The 25,933-nt window shown below is 42.7% G+C and overlaps 1 protein-coding gene across 2 annotated transcripts in view; it reads right to left on the reverse strand.

Moving 5' to 3' along the window:
• LOC137335666 (deleted in malignant brain tumors 1 protein-like) overlaps positions 1–2,133 on the reverse strand; it is a 42,057-nt gene extending 39,924 nt beyond the window's left edge. For both annotated transcript variants that reach the window (XM_068000955.1, XM_068000954.1), the window contains exon 1: positions 1,887–2,133. In XM_068000955.1, the coding sequence (XP_067857056.1) occupies positions 1,887–1,932 (46 nt within the window). In that variant the 5' untranslated portion in view covers positions 1,933–2,133. The remainder of the gene's footprint in view (positions 1–1,886) is intronic.
• Between the last annotated feature and the right edge of the window lie 23,800 nt (positions 2,134–25,933).

The following is a 25,933-nucleotide window of genomic DNA, read 5'->3' on the forward strand; positions in this document are numbered from 1 at the left end:
CTTTTCAATTTTCACATTACACGATCTCATTCAATGATAAATATTGAATAAAATATGTACCTTTCCTGCAAATTGGTTTTTATGAGCAAAATATTTGTGCAAATGATTCAGGGAGTAAAAAAAATGTCATGTTTTTCTCTGTTTTTTGCCTTGCAGTCAACGCCCTTTAAATCACCGACAAAAATAGCATTTTAGTATCCAATCAGTTTTATAAAATGAAATTAGATTTAACTTAATACTTAAAATAAACGCACAATCTATCTGGTAGCAGTGCGAGAACGTTTCCCTATCTGTAAACCAGCATTTCTTATTGATAGAGATGAATAATGTTATTAATAGGTCCTAAATCTCCAAGTATATGCTGTGGGATTATTCTTTTATATCAAATTAAGCTTTTTATTTGAGGCATTTGGATGTACAGTGTCCTCTTGTAAGTAATGTTTCTTGATCTGTGTATTTATTCATCTCCACCAATAAGAAATGCTGGTTTACAGATAGGGAAACGTTCTCGCACTGCTACCAGATAGATTGTGCGTTTATTTTAAGTATATTCTGAAGATACTCGCTAACTAAACAAGAATACTCCCACAGCATATACTTGGAGATTTAGGACCTATTAATAACATTATTTTTTAGAGAGTGTACTTTATAATAATTGGACTAATAATTAATACTAATTGAATCAGCATCGGTTCCATCTCTAGTTAATATTTAATTATACAGTATAATACGGACCTCGTCCAACTCGAATGTTGAAAAAACTATTTGAAATATGTTTATTTCAATTCTCTGCATCACACGCGGGTCAGACAGCGCTTCTGCTGAGAAATATCGGGGCAGAAATGTCAGTGTGGGATCAGTCGGCAGTAGGTGCAGCTTTGACTGGTGTTCTGCACTCAGTGAGTTAACTTACACCCCAGACTGTGATACTCTCTATTCTAACAGTGACCGCGCTCCACTTCCAAAAGGCTCAGTTTAAATAGTCAGGTTAGAATTTCAACTCCAGTCTGCTCTGTCTGTGCAAGAAACGCAGGTGGAAGGCGATTGCAAATCAAGTCTCGATCTATCATTAAACACCACATAACACTTTATAATAATCACGGAGCATGTGGAAGGAGCTTGAGAAAAGTTTATGCTATGATGCTGTGTTTGAAAACGTATGAAATAGAAAGCTTAATTTAATTTAAAAGGATAATCATTTTAAAGATCATCAGAAACTGAACAACAATCCTCACACAGCAAATCCCACAGACATTTAGGAAATTTCGTTAACATCATTTTTGGAAACTGTCCTTAATAATATTTATGCTAATAATCAATACCAATTGAAAAAAATGATTTTACCTCTAGTTAATATTTAATTATACAATATTTATAAACCTTGTCCAACAATCTAATGCTGAACAAATTATTTTAAAATATGTTTATTTCAATTCTCGGTGTTACTCTGGGGTCAGACAGCGCTTCTACTGATAAATATTGGGGACAGAAAAGTCTGTGTGGGATCAGTCGGCAGTAGGTGCAGTTTTGACTGATGTTCTGCACTCAGTGAGTTAACTTACACCCCAGACTCCGATACTCCCTATTCTAACAATGACCGCGCTCCACTTCTAACAGGCTCAGTTTAAATCGTCCGATTAGAATTGCGACTCCAGTCTGCTCTGTCTGTACAAGAGCCGCAGGTGGAAGGGGATTGAGAAAGAAGCCCCGATTTCTCATTAAACTCCACATGACACTATTACAATTGAATAAAACAACATTTACTTTCCACATCACCTCAATGTGTTCTGCAGTAAAGATCAAAAATTATATTAACGAGGCAGATAGTTCAATAATAATCACCGTATCAATAGATAACCGAATACTTCCAATGATCAATAACTCACAGTTCAGAACCTGTAGTAGAAATAGGGTCAGGAAGGGCCGCAGCATCGTCCGGGAGCCGCTTGCACCGATAGGACCCGAAAATTAACCGAACTGTTCGCAGATACCGAGCGGTCCCTCCAGCGCCAACCGACTGATCTGGGAGTTAATCAGTTCACAACAGTTTGTATAGAAGCCAATGTTTCCTTCCAAATAACCAATAGATTTTAATCAGGTGTGAAGCGTGAATTACAGTCCGGTAAAATCCCCCAATGAGAAGTAAGCTGCCCGTTTCGAGATACAATGAGCCCAGGTTCCTCCCACCGCCTTCTCCTGAGAGACCAATGGCCTTTGTGAGTCTGACAAGGAAACCAGGGCATTGGGATGATGAAAATATCGGAATAACCGGGGGAAGGGAAGTGGAAACTGATGGAAAACGGAGGAAGGTGTTTTCTTTGACTCAAATCAATTTCACTGATCATCATTTCACTGATCATCATTTCATTGATCATCATTTCATTGATCATCATTTCAAAGATCATCATTTCACCGATCATCATTTCATTGATCATCATTTCACCGATCATCCTTTCATTGATCATCATTTCACCGACCATCATTTCGTTGATCATCAATTCACCGATCAACATTTCACTGATCATCATTTCAAAGATCATCATTTCACCGATCATCATTTCACCGATCATCATTTCAAAGATCATCATTTCACCGATCATCATTTCATTGATCATCATTTCACCGATCATCCTTTCATTGATCATCATTTCACCGATCAACATTTCACTGATCATCTTTTCGCTGATCATCATTTCATTGATCATCATTTCACCGATCACCATATCACCGATCATCATTTCATTGATCATCACTTCACCGATCAACATTTCACTGATCATCTTTTCACTGATCATCATTTCACTGATCATCATTTCACTGGTCATCATTTCACTGACATTTTTAAATTGCCTTTCCCGGTAGAGTGAGGAGAATGTGAGATCCATGAACACCCCGAGCCGGGAGAATGCCGAGTCCGTCCGGTCACCATCCCACTGATGGTCGGCACAGCTGGACCGATAACCCCATTGGGACAGGGCCCGAGCAGAAACTGGTCACTTCACACATTACAGCAGCAGTTCATTTAAATTCTAACATATTGAGATCATTCTATGCAACACATTAATAAGAAATCATTCCCCATTCCAAACAAATGCCCTGATTGTTATCCACCCCGTGGCGATCCCTCCCTCCATCACACCAACTGAAGCTGGTGCTTGTCTCAGTGACCGGGCTCAGAATGTTGCAGTCACTTAGTGGCTGCCCCGGGAACTGCACCTATACATATCTCACACTGAGCAGAGTTTCAGTCCCTGTCCCGGGAACTGCAGCTGTATATTTCTCACACTGAGCAGTTTCTTTCTCTGCCCCGGGTAGGGAGTCCTGGGATCAGACAGGACTCTTACCTGGAATGTAATGGAGAGACACTATGGAGTTAGAGGCAAAACTGGGAACAGCAGAAATCTCCCCTAAAATGTGACGGACAGACACTATTGCTTTAGAGGGGGACCTGGGATCAGACAGAAATCTCACCTGAAATGTAACGGACAGGCATTATAACGTAGGGGCATAGGACATAGGAACAGGAGTGTGCCATTCTGTACCTCGAGTCTGTTCCGTCATTCAGTGAGATCATGGCTGATCTGTTTCCTCACTCCATTCATCCACTTGACTTTATAAAACACTGGTTCGGCCTCAGCTGGAGTATTGTGTTCAATTCTAAGCACCACACTTTAAGATGTCAAGACCTTAGAGAGGGTGCAGATGATATTTACATGAATGGTACCAGGGATGAGGGAGTTCAATAATATGGAGAGATTGTGGAAGCTGGGGTTGTTCTCCTTACAGCAGAGAAGGTTAAGAGGAGATTAGACAGAGGTGTTCAAAATCATGAACGGTTTTGATAGTGTAAATAAGGAGAAACTGTTTCCAGTGGCAGAAGGGTCGGTAACCAGAGGACACAGATTTAAGTTCTTTATAAAAGAGCGAGAGGCAACATGAGGAAACATGTTTTGATGCAGCAGGTTGCAATGATCTGGAATGCACTGCCTGAAAGGGCAGTGGAAGCAGATTCAGTACTAACTTTGAAAAAGGAATTGGACAAATACTTGAAGGGAAAAAATTACAGGGCTATTTGGAAAGAGCAGGGGAGTGGGACTAATTGGACAGACCAAGGGAAGTCTAGAACAAACTGCATTTATTTCAATGCAAGAAGTCTGATGGGCAAGGCAGATGAACTCAGGGCATGGATGGGTACATGGGACTGGGATGTTATAGCTATTACTGAAACATGGCTAAGGGAGGGGCAGGACTGGCAGCTCAATGTTCCAGTGCACAGATGCTATAGGAAAGATAGAGCACGAGATAAGAGAGGAGGAGGGGTTGCGTTCTTGATTGGGGAGAACATCATGGCAGTAGTGAGAGGGGATATATCCGAGGTTTCGCTCACTGAGTCTATATGGGTAGAACTGAAAAATAAGAAGGGAGAGATCACTTTGATAGGATTGTACTACAGACCCCCAAATAGTCAACGGGAAATTGAGGAGCAAATATGTAAGGAGATTACAGACAGCTGCAAGAAAAATAGGGTGGTAATAGTAGGGGACTTTAACTTTACCAACATTGACTGGGACAGCCATAGCATTAGGGGCTTGGATGGAGAGAAATTTGTTGAGTGTATTCAGGAGGAATTTCTCATTCAGTATTTGGATGGCCCGACTAGAGAGGGGGCAAAACTTGACCTCCTCTTGGGAAATAAGGAAGGGCAGGTGACAGAAGTGTTAGTGAGGGATCACTTTGGGACCAGTGATCATAATTCCATTAGTTTTAAGATAGCTATGGAGAATGATAGGTCTGGCCCAAAAGTTAAAATTCAAAATTGGGGAAAGGCCAAGAGACAGGAACTTTCAGAAGTTGATTGGGAGAGTCTGTTGGCAGGCAAAGGGACGTCTGGTAAGTGGGAGGCTTTAAAAATTGTGTTAACCAGGGTTCAGGATAAGCACATTTCTTATAAAGTGAAGGGCAGGGCTTGTAGAAGTAGGGAACCTTGGATGACTCGGGAGATTGAGGCCCTAGTCAAAAAGAAGAAGGAGGCATATGACATGCATAGGCAGCTGGGATCAAGTGAAACCCTTGAAGAGTATAGAGATTGCCGGAGTAGAGTTAAGAGAGAAATCAGGAGGGCAAAAAGGGGACATGAAATTGCTTTGGCAGATAAGGCAAAGGAGAATCCAAAGAGCTTCTACAAATACATAAAGGGCAAAAGAGTAACTAGGGAGAGAGTAGGGCCTCTTAAGGATCAACAAGGTCATCTATGAGCGGAACCACAAGAGCTGGGTGAGATCCTGAATGAATATTTCACATCGGTATTTACAGTTGAGAAAGGCATGGATGTTAGGGAACTTGGGGAAATAAATAGTGATGTCTTGAGGAGTGTACATATTACAGAGAGGGAGGTGCTGGAAGTCTTAACGCGCATCAAGGTAGATAAATCTCCGGGACCTGATGAAATGTATCCCAGGACGTTATGGGAGGTTAGGGAGGAAATTGCGGGTCGCCTAGCAGAGATATTTGAATCATCGACAGCTACAGGTGAGGTGCCTTAAGATTGGAGGGTAGCAAATGTTGTGCCTTTGTTTATGAAGGGCGGCAGGGAAAAGCCTGGGAACTGCAGACCGGTGAGCCTGACATCTGTAGTGGGTAAGTTGTTCGAGGGTATTCTGAGAGACAGGATCTACAGGCATTTGGAGAGGCAGGGACTGATGAGGAACAGTCAGCATGGTTTTGTGAGAGGAAAATCATGTCTCACGAATTTGATTGAGTTTTTTGAAGGGGTAACCAAGAAGATAGATGAGGGCTGTGCAGTAGACGTGGTCTACATGGGCTTCAGCAAAGCCTTTGACAAGGTAGTGCATGGTAGGTTGTTACATAAGGTTAAATCTCATGGGATCCAAGGTGAGGTAGCCAATTGGATACAAAATTGGCTTGACGACAGAAGACAGAGGGTGGTTGTACAGGGTTGTTTTTCAAACTGGAGGCCTGTGTCCAGCGGTGTGCCTCAGGGATCGGTGCTGGGTCCGCTGTTATTTGTTATTTATATTAATGATTTGGATGAGAATTTAGGAGGCATGGTTAGTAAGTTTGCAGATGACACCAAGATTGGTGGCATTGTGGACAGTGAAGAAGGTTATCTCGGATTGCAACGGGACCTTGATAAATTTGGCCAGTGGGCCGATGAATGTCGGATGGAGTTTAATTTAGATAAATGTGAGGTGATGCATTTTGGTAGATCGAATCGGGCCAGGACCTACTCCGTTAATGGTAGGGCGTTGGGGAGAGTTATAGAACAAAGAGATCTAGGAGTACAGGTTCATAGCTCCTTGAAAGTGGAGTCACAGGTGGATAGGGTGGTGAAGAACGCATTCGGCATGCTTGGTTTCATTGGTCAGAACATTGAATACAGGAGTTGGAATGTCTTGTTGAAGTTGTACAGGACATTAGTAAGGCCACACTTTGAATACTGTGTACAGTTCTGGTCACCCTATTATAGAAAGGATATTATTAAACTAGAAAGAGTGCAGAAAAGATTTACTAGGATGCGACCGGGACTTGATGGTTTGACATTTTGGGAGAGGTTAGATTGACTGGGAATTTTTTCCCTACAGAGTAGGAGGTTAAGGGGTGATCTTATGGAAGTCTATAAAATAATGAGGAGCATAGATAAGGTAGATAGTCAAAATCTTTTCCCAAATGTAGGGAAGTCGATAACGAGGGGACATAGATTTAAGGTGAGAGGGGAGAGATGCAAAAGGGTCCAGAGGGGCAATTTTTTCACTCAAAGGGTGGTGATTGTCTGGAACGAGCTGCCAGAGGCAGTAGTAGAGGCGGGTACAATTTTGTCTTTTAAAATGCATTTGGACAGTTACATGGGTAAGATGGGTATGGAGGGATATGGGCCAAGTGCAGGCAATTGGGACTAGCTTAGTGGTATAAACTGGGCGACATGGACATGTTGGGCCGAAGGGCCTGTTTCCATGTTGTAACTTCTATGATTCTATGATTCTATGATTCTATTTAAAGAGCCGGCACAAGCACGACGTGCCGAATTGCTTCCTCCTGCGATGTACCTACAATGATACAAGAGCTCCTTATCCCTTAATCCCTTTGTTCGCGAAAATCTATCGATCTCAGATTTAAAATTACGAATTGAGATGGTTTTTGCTGCTTTTTGTGCGAGAGTTCAACCTTTCTACCAACCTTTGCGTGAAGAAGTGTTTCCTAACTTCTCTCCTGAATGGCCTGGCTCTGATTATAAGGTTAAGTCCCCTTGTTCTAGATTCCCCATCAGTGGAAAAAAATTCTCTCTATCTACCCTTTCAATTCCTTTCATAATCTTAAAACCAACAATCAAATCACCCCTTAACCTTCTATATTCCAGGGAATACAAGCTGAGTTTATGTAATCTCTCCTCATGATCTAACCCTTGGAGACCTGGTATCATTCTGGTGAAACTGCACTGCACTCCTTCCAAGGCCAATATATCCTTTCTAATGTTCTAGCCATTTAGTACATAAGAACATAAAAAATTGGAGCAGGTGTAGGCCATACGGCCCCTCGATCCTGTTCGCCATTCAATAAGATCATGGCTGATCTTCAACCTCAAATCTACTTTCCTGCGCGATCCCCATACCTCCTGATCCCCCTAGAGTGCTAAAATCTATCTATCTCAGCCTTGAACATATTCAACGACTCAGCATCCACAGAGCTCTGGAGTAGAGAATTCCAAAGATTCACAACCCTCTGTGTGAAGAGATTCCTCCTCATCTCAGTCTCAAATGGCCGACCCCGTATCCTGCGACTATACTCCCTGGTTCTCGTCACTCCTGCCATGGGAAACAGCCTCTCAGCATCTACCCCCTTAAGCCTTCTCAGAATCTTGTATGTTTCAATGAGATCACCTCTCATTCTTTTCAACTCCAGACAGTATAGGCCCATTCGACTCAATTTCTCCTCACTGGCCAACCCTTTCTTCCCAGGAATCAATCTAGCGAACCTTCGTTGCACTGCCTCTAAGGCAAGTATATCCTTCCTTAGATAAGGAGACCAGAACTGTACACAGTACTGCAGGTGAGGGCTCACCAAAGCCCTGTACAATTGTAGTAAGAGTTCCTTACTTTTGTACTCCAACTCCCTTGCCATAAAGGCCAACATGCAATTTGCCTTCCTTTTGCTTGCTGTACCAGTATGCTAACATTTTGTGTTTCCGGTACGAGGACATCCAAATCTCCCTGAACACAAATATTTAACAATTTCTCACTATTTAAAAAAATATTCTGTTCGTCTACTTTTCCTAACAAAGTGAATAACCTCACATTTCCCCACATTGTACTCCATATGCCACCTTCTTGTCCACTCACCTAACCTGTCCATATCCTTTGCAGACTCATTGGGTTCTCCTCACAGCTTAGTTTCCCACTAGTCCCCCTTTATCTATACTGCTAGTTACATCTTCAAGGAACTCTAATAAATTTGTTAAACACGATTTCCCTTTCATAAAACCATGTTGACGCTGCCTAATCATATTATAATTTTCTAAGTGCCTTGTTACCACTTCCTTAATAATGGAGTTCGGCAATTTCCCGACGACTGGTGTCAGGCTAACTGGCCTGTCGTTCCCTGTTTTCTCTCTCCCTCCTTTTGTTGAACAGCGGTGTTACATTTGCTACCTTCCAATCTGGGACATTTCTGGGATCTAGAGAATTTTGGAAGATCATAACCAATGTATCTGTGCCTCTGCAGCCACCTCTTTTAGAACACTAGGATATAGGCCACCAGGTCAAGGGGCTATAAAGATGGATATAAAGGCTAACATTATTTTAGCCTTCGTGGTTATTTTTGTACCAGCCAACTGTTTTTTAGTGATCTGTGTACAGGGGCCAATAAATCTCATTGGGCCTCCACTGTTCCTATCATTTCAACATTTAAAAAATGGTCCAAAATAGATGACCACACACTTACCTATGTTGAATTCCATCTGCCATAGTTTTGCCTACATTTGGAGGACCCTGAGATCAGGCAGAAATCTCCCCTGAAATGTAATGGACCGACACTATAGAGTTAGAGGGAGGCCCTGGAATCGGGCAGAAATATCCCCAGAAATGTAATGGACAGACAGTATAGAGTTAGAGGGAGACCCTGGGATCAGGCAGAAATTTCCGCTGAAATGTAACGGACCGACACTATAGAGTTAGAGGGAGGCCCTGTAATCAGGCAGAAATATCCCCAGAAAAGTAATGGACAGACAGTATAGAGTTAGAGGGAGACCCTGGGATCAGGCAGAAATCTCCCCTGAAATGTAATGGACAGACACTGTAGAGTGGGAGGGGGCCCTGGGATCAGGCAGAAATCTCACCTGAAATGTAATGGACAGACAGTATAGAGTTAGAGGGAGGCCCTGGGATCAGACAGAAATCTCACCTGAAATGTAATGGACAGACACTATAGAGTTGGAGGGGGCCCTGGGATCAGACAGAAATCTCACCTGAAATGCAATGGACAGACACTGTAGAGTGCGAGGGGGACCTGGGATCAGACAGAAATCTCACCTGAAATGTAATGGAAAGACACTATAGAGTTGGAGGGGGCCCTGGGATCAGACAGAAATCTCACCTGAAATGTAATGGAAAAACACTATAGAGTTGGAGGGGGCCCTGGGATCAGACAGAAATCTCACCTGAAATGTAATGGATATTGCAAGTGGGAAGAGATGATTCTTCTCCAGCTGGAATTGCAGTTTGGGCATGAGAGGGAACCTGTCTGCTGGCAACAAAGCAAAAAGAAAACTGTTCAATCTTTTAATGTAATCGCTTAATATCATCCTTTAATCCTTGATATAAAGATCATATTAAATGTGGATAACTCATTAGTTAGTCTCAGAGAAAGTTCTTCATTTATAACAATAATTTTTTTACAGTTTAAACCTAGTGTGTTTCCCTTTCAATATCCTGATTATAACCAGTGTATTAACTGAGACAGCATGTGGTTTACAGCGTTTAATGTCAGTCACAGACTGCAAAGTATTTAACCAAATGTTCAACAAGCCGTGAAATACACAGACAGAAACAGACTTGAACCATTCACACCTATTCTGCACTGGCCTTCAGATCATGTTTGAACATAACCGCGATATTCATATGAAAAAGCTGCTTAAAGTTTTTCTTTCTACCCTCGATGACCAAAACTCCCCAAAAAGGGCCAGTTTCAAAGTACGCACATAAACATTTCTAACAATTGTGCGGCTATTTATAATATTGTGAGTTTGGACTGGTATTTGTGTGTCTGATTATTGTACAATTCAGTGGATTCTCCAGAATCCCAAATCCATGCTTTATGAGTGAATCAAAGCGAGGAGAGTGGAGAATTTCACAGTGAAGTCCCAAAGAGATACTCAAAAAAATGCTTTCCATTTTAGAGAGAACAACCGCTCTAACAGGGGACCTTTAGCAAACTGATGGGATTGAGATGACCTTTGATCTCAATGTCATCTGAAGCTCAGACTGTTTGTTTTTGGTGCTCAGGTCACCGTGTGTCTGTTCTCCAAGCATTTAGTTCTTGTTAGATTGTGAGTGACCGTTCAGTACAGCGATAAAGTCTCCTATACTCTCTAGTCTTTTCTGCATCGGTTCAATTAAGCTCCAACGACAATTTCAACGACATCTCTTCACTCCATACTTGGACCAGTTTCCGTTGTTTATAATTTTACTGTCAATAGAAGTTCGGGCCACAAATCGTGTCACCCTTTAGAGAGCGGGTGTCCAATGAATGCTCTTTGTAGCTTCCTCTCGAGGCTTTTCTCACCTTTGTGATGTTGAACACCTGCTCTGATGTTTCATCTTCCATTCACTGAGGCAGAATGATACTGGATTTCGACATGTATTTAAATATTTCAAATATAATGTGTTTAGAAATGAAAGGGAAGGAGCAAGGGACGGTGGGGTGGAGGTGTTCATCAGAAATAACATAATGGCCGTCGCAGGAGAGGATATAACTAACAAAGAGTTAAAACACAATCCATAGGATTAAGTTGAAGGATAGGAATGGATCAGTCACACTATTGGTGATATACTCAAGCCCACCAAATAGTGGCAAGGAAGTGGAGAGAGAAATATGTCGGCATATATATGAAATGAGTAAATAACACAGAATCGGAATCATTAGCGATTTCAACTACCCCCAAATAAAGTGGCAGGAAGAGGGAGTGAAAGGGGAGAAGGGGAATGAACTTTTTAACAGTGTGTACAAGACTCCTTTCTGAACAATGCATAGGAACCCCAACAAGGGGAGAAGCACTGGGAGACCTAATAATGGGGAATGAGCTGGAGCAGATAAGAGGAGTCAAGTGTGGGAGAACCGTCACCACACGGACTGCAGCGGTTCAAGAAGGCGGCTCACCACCACCTTCTCAAGGGCAATTAGGGATGGGCAATAAATGCTGGCCTCGCCAGCGACGCCCACATACCGTGAACGAATAAAAAAAAAGTGTGAGAGAAGATCACTGTGGTTAGTGATTACAGTATAAGGAGGTTTAAGATAATGATTGAGAGACATAAAAGTGTGGGGGTGGGGGCAATTATGAGGGACGAGGATCTAAGAAACGTAAAATGGAGAAACATATTGACAGAAAAATAGATAGAACAACAGTGGGCAACGTTTAAAGGAGAGAGCAATAGAATCCAGGAAAAATACATTACACGAGATTGAGTACAATGGGCTTATACTCTCTGGAGTTTAGAAGAATGAGAGGTGACCTCATTGAAACATGCAAGATTACGAGGGGGCTGGACAGGGTTGATGCCGTCAGATTGTTTCCCCTGGCTAGGGAGTATAGAATTAGAGGGCATTGTCGCAGGATAAGGGGTCTGCCATTAAAGACAGATGAGGAGGAATTTCTTCACGCAGAGGGTTGTAATCTTTGGGATTCTCGACCCCAAAAGACTGTGAATGCTGAATCGTTGAGTATATTCAAGGCTGAGATAGATGGATTTTTAGATTCTAGGGGAATCAAGAGATATGGGGGTTGGGCAGGAAAGTAGGTTTGTGGTCAAAGATCAGCCATGATCTTATTGAATGGCTGATCAGGCTCGAGGGGCTATAAGGCCTGCTCCTGCTCCTAATTCTTATGTGCTTATGTTTTTATGATGAAATAAGAACAATCGAGTGAACAAATGAGATATCATGGATAAATAAAGAGGTGAGGATGAAATTGAATCTGAAGAAAAAGGCATTCACACAATTAAATGAAGGAGAGAATCACAAAAGTGAATGTGATGAGATTAGGGAAGAGATAAAATAGGCTTGAGCATCGAGTTGGGAAAGACAGAGAGTGAATCTCTAACAGACTGAAATGCTAACAGGATGAGGACTTTCAACTGGGAGTTAGGTGAGTGTGGGAATTTAGTGAGTATGGGAATTAAGTACAGAGGGGGAAGTAGGTGCTAAGTGATTTAAACCAAAGCACTGTAGACTAAGACTGAGTGGAGCATAAAGGGAGCTGCACGAGGAATCTAAACAAGACAAGGAGGAGCGCCGAGGGCAAGTCAGTATTTAGTTCATTGGGTGGTGTTTTTCACTGGTTCGTGTTTTAGTGACAGATAAACAGTTAAGTGCCTTAAAGCTAAACAAATTTTAAATGACAGTAGCTAACATGGCGGGACAACTGGGGCCCGTCGCATGCACATCCTGTGCCATGTGGGTAGTCCAGAACATTTTGTGTATCCTGGAGAACCACATGTGCAGGAAGTGCCGCCAACTGCTCGAACTCGAGCTCAGAGTTTCTGAGCTGGAGGAGAGACTGGTGTCAATAGAGTGCATACGGGAAGCAGAGAATTATGTGGATAGCCGTTTCAGGAGGTGGTCACCCCGCAGCTACAGAGAGTTCAGGCGGAGAGGGAGTGGGTGATTACCAGACAAACTAGGAGGAACAGGCTGGCAATGCAGGAGTCCCCTGGGAGTGTGACACTCACATGCGGTATTGAGTGTTGAATACCAGTGAGGGTGTTGACACCTCGGGGGAGTGCAGTCAGGATCAAATCCACAGCACCATGGAGGACTCGGCTGCACAGGGGGGCAAAAGAAATGCAGTTGTTACAGGGGATTTGATTGTCAGGGGATAGACAGGCGTTTCTGCAACCGCCGACCTAAGTCTCATTTGGTGTGTTGCCTCACTGGTGCCAGGGTAAAGGACATCACTTAGAGGGTGCAGCACATCTTGAGCGGGAAAGGGGAACAGCCAGACTTCGTCGTCCATGTGGGAACCAATGACATAGGAAGGAAAGGTCGAGGTCCTCCATTCAGAGTTTCAGGAGCTAGGACGGAAGTTAAAAAGCAGGATCTCAAACGTAGTAATCTCTGGATTACACTCAGTGCCATGTGCTCGTGAGTACAGGAATGGTATAATAAGACAGGTTAATGCGTGGCTGGAGAAATGGTGCAGGAGGGAGGGCTTCAGATACCGGGGGCATTGGGGCCAGTTCTGGGGCAGGAGGGTCTGTTCAAGATGGACAGGTTGCACTTTAACAGAGCTGGGACCAATGTCCTCATGGGGAGATTAACCAATGCTGTGTGAGAGGGTTTCAACTAATTTGGCTGGGGAATGAGAACCAGGATGAAACATTAGAGAGGATAAAAAAGGTGCGCAGAGGATTGGGAGGGACAAATAGCACTAGAATAACGAATGGTTCAGAAAGAGGAGGGAACAAATAGGTGGTAAATGCGAGTCAGTCTGCGATTGGAGTGCATGAGTGTAAATCCAAGTAGTGTGGTAAATAAGGTTGATGAGCTGGAGGCCACATGGGATTATGATAGAGTGGCAATAACGGAGACATGGCTTAAAGAAGGGGAGGATTGTGAACTTAATATTCCGGGCTACAATGTATTCCGGAATGATAGGGAAGGAAAGAAAGAAGGGGGCATGGCAGTATTGAGCAAAGGAACTATTATAGCACTGAAAAGGATTGATGTAGTTGAGGGGTCAAAGACAAAATCTGGTTAGAATTAAGGAACAATAGAGGAGCTATGATAATGGGGGACTTCAATTATCCCAATATAGAATGGGACAGTGAGAGTGTAAAGGGCAAAGAGGGAGATGAATTCCTGAAATGTGTTCAAGAAAACTTTCTGGAATAGTTTGTTTCCGGCCCAACCAGGAGGGAAAAAGTGCTGGATCTAGTTCTGAGGAAAGTAGTGGGGCAGGTGGAGCATGTTTCAGTGGGGCAGCATTTGGGGAACAGTGATCATAATATCATTAGCTTTAGCATAGTTAAGGAAAAGGACAAAGAAAAATCAAATGTGAAAATGCTTAACTGGAGGAGGGCAAATTTCAGTGAGTGAGAAAGGGATCTTGCCCAGGTGGGTTGGAATCAAAAATTGGGAGGCAGAAGAATAATTGAACAATGGGAGGCCTTCAAGGAGGAATTGGCTCAGGTACAGAGTAGACAGGTCCTTACAAGGGGAAAGGAAGGGCTCCCTGGATGATGAAAGATAAAGAGATTAAAACGAAACAGAAAAAGGAGGTTTACGATTAACTTAAGGTTCATTACACAGTAGAGTACCAGGTTGAATAAAGAAAGCACCGGGGAGACCTAAAAAAGGGAATAAGAGGATCAAAGAGAGAGTAGGAGAATAGGTTAGCGGCAAACATAAAAGGGAACCCAAAAGTATTTTATAAACATATGAAAAGTAAAAGGGTAGTCAAAGGAAGGGTGTGACCGATTAGGGATAAAAAAGGAGATCTTCTTGTGGAGGCAGCGAGCATGAATTGGCTGGGGTACTAAATTAATACTTCACATCTGTCTTCACGAGGGAAGAGGAGGTTGCCAATATATCAATAAAGGAGGAGGTAGTAATGATATTGGATAGGATAAAATAGATAAAGAGGAGGTAGTTAAAAGAATGGCAATACTCAAAGTAAAAACGTCACCCGGTCCAGATGGGATGCATCCTAAATTATTGACGGAAGTAAGGGTGGAAATTGCGGGGGTTCTGGCCACAATCTTCCAATCCTCCTCAGATATGGGGATGATGCTGGAGGACTGGAGGATTGTAAATGATAAACCCCTGTTTAAAAAAGGGGAGAGGGATAAACCAGCAATTATAGGCCAGTCAGCCTAACGTCGGTGGTGGGGAAACTTTGAGACACAATAATCCGGGACAAAATAAATTGGCACTTGGAAAAGTATGGGCTAATAAATGAAAATCAGCAGGGATTTGTTAAAGGAAAATCATGTTTGAATAACTTGATTGAGTTATTTGATGAAGTAACGGAGAGGATTGATGAGAGTAGCAGGGCTGATGTTGAGTTTATGGACTTTCAAAAAGGATTTCATAAAATACCACATAATAGACCGGTTAGCAAAATTAAACCCCACGGGATTAAAGTGACATTGGCAGCGTTGATACAAAATTGGGTAGCGGACCCAAAGCAGAGAGTAGTGGTGAACGGTTGTTTTTCAGACTGGAGGGAAGTATACAGTCGTGTTCCCCAGAGGTCAGTATTAGGACTACTGCTCTTTTTGATATATATTAATGACCTGGACTTGGGCGTCGAGGGTATAATTTCAAAGTTTGCAGATGACACTGAACTCGGAAATGTAGTAAACAATGTGGAAGATAGTTACAGACTTCAGGAGGACACAGACAGACTGGTGAATTAGCAGATAGCAGATGAAATTTAACGCAAAGAAGTGTGAAGTGATACATTTTGGTAGGAAGAATGAGGAGAGACAATCTAAACTAAATGGTATAATTGTAAAGGTGGTGCAGGAACAGAGAGACCTGGGGTTGCACATGCATAAATCTTTGAAAGTGGCAGGACAAGTTGAGAAGGCTACTAAAAATATATGGGAACCAGGGCTTTATTAATAAAGGCATACAAAACAAAAGCAGGGAAGTTATGCTGAACCATTACAAAACACTGGTTAGGCCTCAGCTGGAGTATTGTGTTCAATTCTGGGCACCGCACTTTAGGAAGGATTTGAAGGTCTTACAGATGGTACAGAATAGATGTACTAGAATGGTACCAGGGATGAGGGACTTCAGTTATGTGGAGAGACTGGAGAAGGTGGGGTTGTTCTCATTAGAGCAGAGAAGGTTACGGGAAGATTTGATAGAGGTGTTCAAAATCATGAATTGTTTTGACAGGGTAAATAAGGAGAAATTATTTCCAGTGGCAGACGGGTCGGTAACCAAAGGACACAGATTTGTGGTTGTTTATTGAGCAGTTTTCTGTTGGAGCTGACCCTGCTTTGACTATTATGACTGACTGTAATGATCCTGCATTTACTCACTATACAGGGACTCACATTGTTTACTGAACAGTTTTGTATTGGAGCTGATCCGGCTCTCATTATGTGAGATGGTACATTTTGGCAGGAGGAATAAGGAGGCCACATCCACCCTGGAATATAAGATTCTATAAGCGGCAGAGGAGCAAAGTGATCTCGGGGAACAGATTCACAAATCATTAAAAGTAGTAATGCAGGTTAACAAGGCCATAAAATGGTGGCAAAGCACTGGGGTTCATTTCTCGACGAATCGAATTGAAAAGCAGAGAAGTTATGTTGAACTTATATAGAACCGTGTTTGGACTATACTTAAAGAGCACTGTGCAGCATGCTGGCCTCCATATCACAAACAAGATATAGAGGCACTAGAGACGGTGCAATAAAGATTCATGAGGGCGATACCAGAACTGAGAGTTGATATTTATCATGAAAGACTGAACAGGCTGGTGCTCTTTTCTCTTGCAATGAGAAGGCTGAGGGTTGAAATAACAAAGGTCTTTAAAATAATGTTGGGGTTTCATAGGGTAGACGTAGAGCAGATGTTTCCAATTGTGTTGAAATACAAAACTAGTAGGCATAAATATAAGATGGTCACTAATTAATCAAATAAGGAAATCAGGAGAAACTTATTTATTCAGGTGAGAATGTGGAACTCGCTGCCACATAGAGTGGTTGAGGCGAATAGCACAGATGCATTTAAGGGGAAGCTAGATTAGTACATGAGGGAGAAAGGGATAGAAGGATATGTTGATAGGATGAGATTAAGTAGCCTGGGAGAAGTCTCGTGTGGAGCGTAATCACGGGCATAGATCAGTTGGGTCGAATGGATAGTACCTGTGCTGTAAATTACTGTAATTCAATGCAATTCTATGTAATTATCACTGAAGCCATGCTGCATTTACCCACTGTATAGGGACCAACAACAATAATAATAACTTGCATTTAACATCGCTTTTAACGTAATAAAACGCCCCAAGACGCTTCACATGAGCAATTTCCAAACAAAATTTGACACCGAACCAAATAAGCAGGTATCAGGACAGGAGGCCAAATGCTTGGTCAAAGAGGTAGGTTTAAAGGAGCGTCTTAGAGGACAAAGATGTTCAGAGGCGGAAAGGTTTAGGGAGGGGATCCCAGAGCTTGGGGCCTAGGCTGTTGAAGGCCAATGGTGGAGCGGTTAAAATTGGGGAAGCACAAGAGGCATTAATTGGAGGAGCGCAGAGATCTCGGAGGGTTGTCGGGCTGGAGGAGGTTTCAGAGATAGGGAGAGGCAAGGAAATGGAGAGATTGAAAACAAGTATGAGAATTTTAAAATCGAGGCGTTCCCGGACTGGGAGCCAATGTTGGTCAGCGAACACAGGGGTGATCGGAGAATGGGACTTGGTGTGAGTTAGGATACAGGCAGCAGAGTTTTGGATGAGCACAAGTTTATAGAGTGTGGAGGATGGGAGACCGGCCATGAGAGCATTGGAATAGTCAAGTCTAGAGGTAACAAAGGCATGGATGAGAGTGTCAGCAGCAGATCATCTGAGGCAGTGGCTTTGACGGGCGAGATTACAAAGATGGAATTAGGTTTTGGGTTTGGAGTGGGGATGTGGTCGGATGTGTGGACCCCAATGTTTATTGAAGAGTTTTGTTTTGGAGCTGACCCCGCTCTGACTATTTTCACTGACTGAAGTAATGCTTCATCTCCCCACTGTACAGGAACTCCCATTGTTTAGTGAACGGTTTCGCATTGGAGCCGATCCTGCTCCGATGATTATCATTGAATGTAGTGATGCTTCATTTATCCACTGTACTGGGACCCCCAATTGTTTATCGCCCAGTTTTGCTGTATTTACCCATTGAACAGTTTAACAGTCACAATCTATAAATGAGCTTGTAACTTTTGATGGCAACTTGCCAAAGTTTAGAGGAAAAGTGTTGTGATCCCTCAGTGAGACTCTCACAGAGAAGCAGAGCCGACGGACACGTTTGCTGGGAATCAGAAGTTGCACATTATCACCATCGATGAAATGTACAAGGGAAAGACGCGGTGTGTTCCCTGTAAACAAAAAGGGAAGTGATTTATAGAAGGTGATCACTTGGAATCGAGGATGAATTTCCCGAACCCCAGTGTGTGAAAAGCCGCTCACAGTCTGCAGTGTCTCAGACCAGTCGCTGTGTGTTTTGCTGTTCTGTTGAACTGACAGGAAGCACCTGGTGTTGTGGGGATTTCTGTGGTCGAGTTTTGCTGTCTGCTCACATGAAATATTGACACAATGCTGCTGGAACTTTCCCCTTGTGATTTGAACATAGGCGGCATAACTTCCAGCAGGTCATAGAGTCATAGAGCATTAGAGTTATACAGCACGGATAGAGGCCCTTCGGCCCATCGTGTCCGCGCCGGCCATCAAGCGCTGTCGACTCCAATCTCCAATCTCATATTCCAGCATTTGGTCCGTAGCCTTGTATGCTATGGCATTTCAAGTGCTCATCCAAATGCTTCTTGAATGTTGTGAGGGTTCCTGCCTCCACAACCCTTTCAGGCAGAGGGAAGTATATCTGGGTAATATCATTAATTCACTGAAAACACATGACAGCTTAGTGTCTGCAAACAAACTTAACCCTTATCGCAAAGACTGAATCCCAGCACAAGAGGACGGTAATCTGTGTAAACTTTCCCAAATGTACAACAACAAATATCCATAGGTCCAGATAAGTAGAATATTTCTGTGTCGAAATCAATCAGGAAATTCAGGTAGAGCGGGAGCAGCAATTCTCCCGGTGGTCTTAAAGTGAAGGAGAAGAAACCAGAAGAAGTTTAGGCTGATTTCTGGATCAGTGTCCAGTCCCGGGTGATATTGATTATTACAGACATTAACCAAGGGCTGCAATTGTTTCTATCCCTGATATCCCAGTGCTGGGGGAGTGTCCAGTCCCGGGTGTTATTGATATTCATAAGGCTGTGGATGCTGCGGGATAATTGGAGCTTTCAAGGCGAAGGTTGATAGATATATGTTCGGCAAAGGTATGAAGAGATATGGAGCAAAGGTGGGTAAAAGCAGTTGAGGTGCAGAAAAGCAACGATCTAGTTGAATGGCGAGACAGTGTCGAGAGACTCAACGGCCACCTCCTGTTCCTAATGTTCCTCTGTTCCCATTCATCCTCCATCCCCCTTGCTGGTCACTTCAGAGTCATGGACTTCATGTACCCAAAGCAGAAATTTACAAGCTTTTCATCCTCAAGGGCGACATAGCTACTTACCATTGAGCCTCCTGGGCCACATGTAAGTTTAAATCCCTGTTCCTGTTAATCTGCGTTAAGTCTCAAACCGTGAATCCGAACCATCCTGGTGTCTGATTGAGAGTTTATCCACCAACAGTGTCAAGAGCAGCCCTGTGCAAACCTCTAGATCCACAAAATTCAAGCTGGACAAATGCAAATGAGAAAGGTAAGTGTAAAGAGGACTGAGTTGTCTGGGCTTTGAGGGCCCAATTGCCAGCGCTTGGTGAGGGTTGACATGTGTCCATGAGCTGCAGTTTGGACACTCATGCCCAACGGGATGGGACAGGCAGCTTACTTCCTGGCAACTTGACAGGTGGCCCCCCACCAACACCCCCACACCACGACCCCGTCCCCCTCCTCCACCCCGTTTCCGGGACATTGACAAGTTGAAAAGGCCGTTAAAAAAACGCATACAGGATCCAGGGCTTTATCAATAGAGGTATGGAGTATAAAAGAAAATAACTTTTGGTAAACATTTATAAAACCCTAGTTAGGCCGCAGCTGGAGTATTGTGCTCAATTCTGGGCCCCACCATTTAGGAAGGGTCACGGCCTAAGAGAGGGTACAGAAGAGATTTACCTGAATGGTACCAGGAATGAGGGACTTCAGTTATGTGGAGAGACTGGAGAAGCTGGGATTGTTCTCCATAGAGCAGAGAAGGTTAAGTGCAGATGTGTTAGAGGTGTTCAAAATCATGAACGGTTTTGATGGAGTAAATGAGGAGAAACTGTGGTAGAATGGTCGGTAAACAAAGGATACAGATTTAAGGTGATTGGCAAAAGAACCAGAGGCGAAATGAGGAAACCTATTTTAACACAACAAGTTGTTATGATCTGGAATGCACTGCCTGAAAGGGTGGTGGAAGCAGATTCAATAGTAACTTTCAAAGGGAATTGGATAAATACTTAAATGGAAAACATTTACAGGGCTATGCGGAAAGAGCAGGGGGAGCAGGACTTCCTTCAAAGAGCCGGGACAGGCACGATGGGCCATATGGCCTCCTTCTGTGCTGTACCTACTATGATATAATGATACACATATTAACCAAGGGCTGCAGTTGTTTCTCTCCCTGATATCCCAGTGTTGGTTAAGCGTTGAGACCCGGGTGATATCGACTGTCCTATAATGGAGAGTGATTGAAAGTATCAGAGAGAATATTCTGTGTCTTTACTGTTTAAATATAAATCCCCTTTAATACTGGCTGTATTTAATTATATTGTCTGATTGTGGGGAGTGTGTTTCCTACAATTTATGATTCATAAACTATGTAAGAGAACCTGTTCCCTTTATACTAACCGCATTTTATTCTATTGTATGATAGTGGGGATATAGTTATTACAGTTAATGATACAGAAACTATCAGAGAGAATATTCTGAATATTAATGATGAAGAAAACTGTATTTGATTCTAGGGTGTGCTGGGGGGAATTGTTTTCACCGCGATCTCTCTCTCTCTCCCCCTCTCACTCTCTCTCTCATCGTTTGTTTGTATTCCAGGTAAAAGTCAACGTGAAATCCAGGATGTGATGTCCCGATACGTGTCACAGACTGGCGGGAAATGTTCTGTGTTAATTCTGAGAGAATGTCCATTAACTTATCCATCAGTGTGAACATGCTGAATGTGCTTTTCATCACGATATGAACATCACTTTATTTTAATCGATCATAATGTGTTGAAATAACTGGATTTGTTTTTTCTCCATATTCTGTCTGAAAGTGTCTGTGTTCTGATTAATTGACAAATGTAAAACAGAAACAATGTATTTCTGATCATTGCTCAGTTTGTGTTAATACTGTTCTGCATCGATGGACCAACTTTGTAATAGAGAACCTGTGTTTATTAACAGTGGATTTACAGGAACTTCATTATTTGATCGCTTCACTTTTTCATATCTCATCATTAAAGGAGTTTTAGAACCCGCAGGGGGTCCAATGAATGGTCTGTCTGTTTTCTCCCCCTTTATTGTAACTGGTCCCTCCAGAGCCACAGAAGCTGAAACAACAGATGATTTCCCACCTTATGCTCGATGTGCAGAGACTGCTGCAGACTCATAATGTAAGTGGTGATGTACAGCGTAAATAGTTTTCAATAATAAAATAAAATACGTTTGTTCACTCTTTTAGTTGGAATGTGTGCCTTTACTGGTGTAATTCTGTTTACGATATTCAAGTTATTAACATGGTATCGTTGTCTCACGGAATGGGACAGCACAGACAGAAGGCATTTGGCCTACCATGCCTATGAAAGAGCTATCCAATTAGTTCAACACCCCTGCTGTTTCCCCATAGTCCTGTAAATGTTTTCCCTTCAAGTATTTATACAATTCCCTGTTGAAAGTTACTCTTGAATCTGCTTCCACCACTCTTTCAGGCAGCATATTTCCGATAATAACAAATTGCTGCGTAAAAAAATGTTTCCTCGTATTTCTCTGGTTGTTTTGCTAATCACCTTAAATCTGTGTCCTCTGGTTACCGACCCTTCTGCCACTGGAAACAATTTCTCCTTATTTAAGGACAGCATTAGATCCAAAGAGGAGCAATGTAAAGTTGCCATAAAAAGTAGCAAGCCTGAGCATTGGGAGCAGTTTAGAATTCAGCAACAAATGAGCAAGAGATTGATCAAGCGGGGATAAATAAATTACGCGAGTAAACTTGCAAGGAACATAAAAGCGGACTGTAAAAGCTCCTACAAGTATCTAAAGAGAAAAAGATTCGTGACGACAAATGTAGGCCCCTTACAGTCAGAAACGGGAGAATTTATAATGGGGAACAAGGAAATGGCAGAGCAATTAAATAAAATCTGTCTTCACGGAAGAGGACGCAAATAACTTCCCAGAAATGCTAAGGAAACAAGGGTTCAGTGAAAAGGAGGAATTAAAGGAAATTAGTATCATTAAAAAAAATAGTGCTGGAGAAATTAACGGGACGGAAAGCCGATAAATCCCCAGGGCCTGGTAATCTGCATCCCAGAGGATTAAAGAGGAAATGATGGATGCATTGGTTGTCATCTTCCAAAATTCTATGGATTATGGAACAGTTCCTGCAGATTGGAGCGTGGCAAATGTAACTCCACTATTTAAAAAAGGAGGGAGAGAGAAAACAGGGAATGACAGACCGGTTAGTCTAACATCCTTCGTGGGGAAAATGCTTGAGTCTATTATAAAGGATATGATAATAGGACACTTAAAAATATTAACGGGATGAGACAAAGTCAACATGGATTTATAAAAGCGAAATCGTGTTGGACAAACCTACTGGAGTTTTCTGAGGATGTAACTGTGAGAATAGATTATGGAGGATCAGTGGATGTGGTGCATTTGGATCTTCAGATGGCCTTTGATAAAGTCCGACGTAAGACATTAGTGTGCAAAATTAAAACACATGGGATTGGAGGTAATATACTGGCATGGATTGAAAATTGGTTAACAGAGAGGAAATATAGTGTAGGAATGAATGGGTCTTTTTCGGGGTGGCAGGCGGTGACTAGTGGGGTACCGCTGGGATCGGCGCTTGGCCCGAGCTATTTACAATATATATCAATGATTTGTATGAGGGAACCAAATGTTGTATTTCCAAGTTTGCTGACGATACAAAACTAGGTGGGATCGTGAGTTGTGAGGAGGATGCAAAGAGGTTTCAAGGCGATTTAGACAAGTTGAGTAAGTGGGCAAATACATGGCAGATGCAGCATAACGTGGATAACTGTGAAGTTATCTACTTCGGAAGGAAAAACAGAATGGTAGGGTATTATTTAAATGGTGAAAGATTTGGAAATGTTGATCTACAAAGGGACCTGTGTGTTCTTGTACACCAGTCACTGAAAGCAAACATGCAGGTGCAGCAAGCAGTTGGGAAGGCAAATGCTATGTTGGCTTTCATTACAAGAGGATTTGAGTACAGGAGCAAGGATGTCTTAGTGCGGTTATACATGGCATAGGTGAGACCACACCTGGAGTATTGTGTGCAATTTTGGTCTCCTTACCTAAGAAAGGATATACTTGCCATAGAGGCAGTGCAGCGAAGGTTCACCAGACTGATTCCTGAGATGGCAGGAATGTCGTATGAGGAGAGATAGGGTCGACTAGGCCTGTATTCACTCGAGTTTAGAAGAATGAGAGGGGATCTCATTGATACATAAACAATTCAGACAGGGCTAGGCGGACTGGATGCAGGGATGGTGTTTCCCCTGGCTATTGGCTCGAGACCTCGGGGGTCGCAGACTCAGGATATGGGATAGCACATTTAGGACGGAGATGAGGAGAAATTCCTTCATTCAAAGGGTGGTGAACCTGTGCAATTCTCTACTACAGAAGGCAGAGCATGCCAAGTCACTGAATATATTTAAGAAGGAGATGGATAGATTTCGAGACACGAAAGGCATCAAGGGGTATGAGGAGAGCGCGGGAATATGGTATTGAGATAAAGGATCAGCCATGATAATATTGAATTGCGGAGCAGGCTCGAAGGGCCGAATGGCCTACTCCTGCTCCTATTCTCTATGTTTCTATTTACTCAATCAAAACCGTTCATGAATTTGAACACCTCTATCAAATCTCCCCTTCAACTTCTCTGCTCTAAGGAGAACAACCCCAGCTCCTCCAGTCTCTCCACATAACTGAGGTGCCTCATCCCTGGTACAAATTTAGTAAATCCCTTCTGCACCCTCTCGAAGGTCTTGTCTTTCTAAAGTGTGGTGCCCAGAATTGAACACAATTAGGCTGAGGCCGAACCAGTGTTTTATGAAGGTTTAGCAAATACTCCTTGCTTTTGTACTGTAAGCCTCTGTTAATGAATCTAAGGATCCCATATGCTTTTTTAAACAGAGATTGAAAAAGCATATGGGATACTGAGATTTATTAACAGCCTTCTCAGCTTGTCCTGTCACCTTCAAAGATTTGGGCACATAGATCCTCAGGTCTCTCTGTTCCTGCACTCCCCCTTTAAAATTGAACCATTTCGTTTATATTGCATCTCCTCGAACTTCCTACTAAAATGTATCACTTCACACTTCTCTGTGTTAAATGTCTTCCGCCATGTGTCTGACTTTTTCACCAGCCTGTCTATGGCCTCGTAAAGTCTGTTCCTATCCTGCACAATATTTACTACATTTCCGAGTTGCAAACTTTGAAATTACATCCTCTCTTCCCAATTCCAGTCATTAATACATATTAAAAAGAGCACTGGTCCGAACACTGATCTCTGGGGAACCCCACTCTACGCTTCCCTACAACCGGTTCCCAGACACACCACAATGTTGTTTCACTGCTCTACATCTATACCTGGGGATTCCAGAGTGTGGCGGGAGATCAGGAGAATCTGATCACAATTTCAGGGCCAATGTTTTTGGATTTTAATTTGAAAAGCTAAACAATGCAGTTACTCACCACAGAGGGCGTTTTCAGACAAACTGCTGCACCGTCCAGTATTCACCAGCAGGGGGAACTCCGGAATTGGACGACGCCATTCAGCCCTTCGTGCCTGTTCCGTCAATTCATTCGGTCGTGGCTGATCTGGAACTCAAGTCAACATAGCCATTTTGATCAATAATATTGGAGACACTTATCTCATCAAAATGATCTATCATTTTTGAAAATATCTATTCACCCAGCCTCCACTGCCTTTCGGGAAGAGAATTCCAGATTTCCACGAACTTTTTGGTGAAAAAGTGCTTCCTGATTTCACTTCTGAATGTCCTTGCTCTAATTTTATGATTGTGCCCCATTGTTAGGGAATCCCCAAATTTTGCCAATTATTTTAAACAAGCAAACAATTGCCAAATATATGATTTAAGTTCCAGGACACAAATCATTAAAAGCTACGAAACAGGTATAACACGAAATTGAGATGGCGAATGGAATGTTGGCCTTTATCTCGAGGGGGCTGGAATACAGAGGGACGGACGTGATGCTTCAGTTGTTTAGAGCCTTGATCAGACCCAATCTGGAGAACGGTGTTCAGTTTTGGGAAACAAACTTCAGGAAGGATGGATTGGCCTGAGAAGGGGATCAATGAAAATTGACCAAAATGAACCGGGGCTGAAAGGGTTAAATTACGGAGACAGGTTGCATAAACCTGAGTTGTGTTCCCTTGAGCTTAGAAAGTTGAGGAGTGATCTGCTTCAGGTCTTTAAACTGATAATAGGATTCGCTAGAGTGGAGAGGGAGAGGGTTTTTTCCCTTGGTTCCCCACTATTTCTGATATGTTTTTGTGTCTTCCACTGTGAACACAGATTTAAAAAAATCATTTGTTTAACTTCTCTGCCATTTCCTTATTCACCATTATAATGTCTCCTATCTCAGCCTGTAAGGGACCCACGTTTACTTTCGCTAATCTCTTCATTTTTACTTCCCGTTGGAAGCTATTACAATCTGTTTTTTTATATTTCTTGC

This window comes from Heptranchias perlo, chromosome 20 (genome assembly GCF_035084215.1).
Source record: "Heptranchias perlo isolate sHepPer1 chromosome 20, sHepPer1.hap1, whole genome shotgun sequence".
In the NCBI taxonomy this organism is placed as follows: Eukaryota; Metazoa; Chordata; class Chondrichthyes; order Hexanchiformes; family Hexanchidae; genus Heptranchias; species Heptranchias perlo.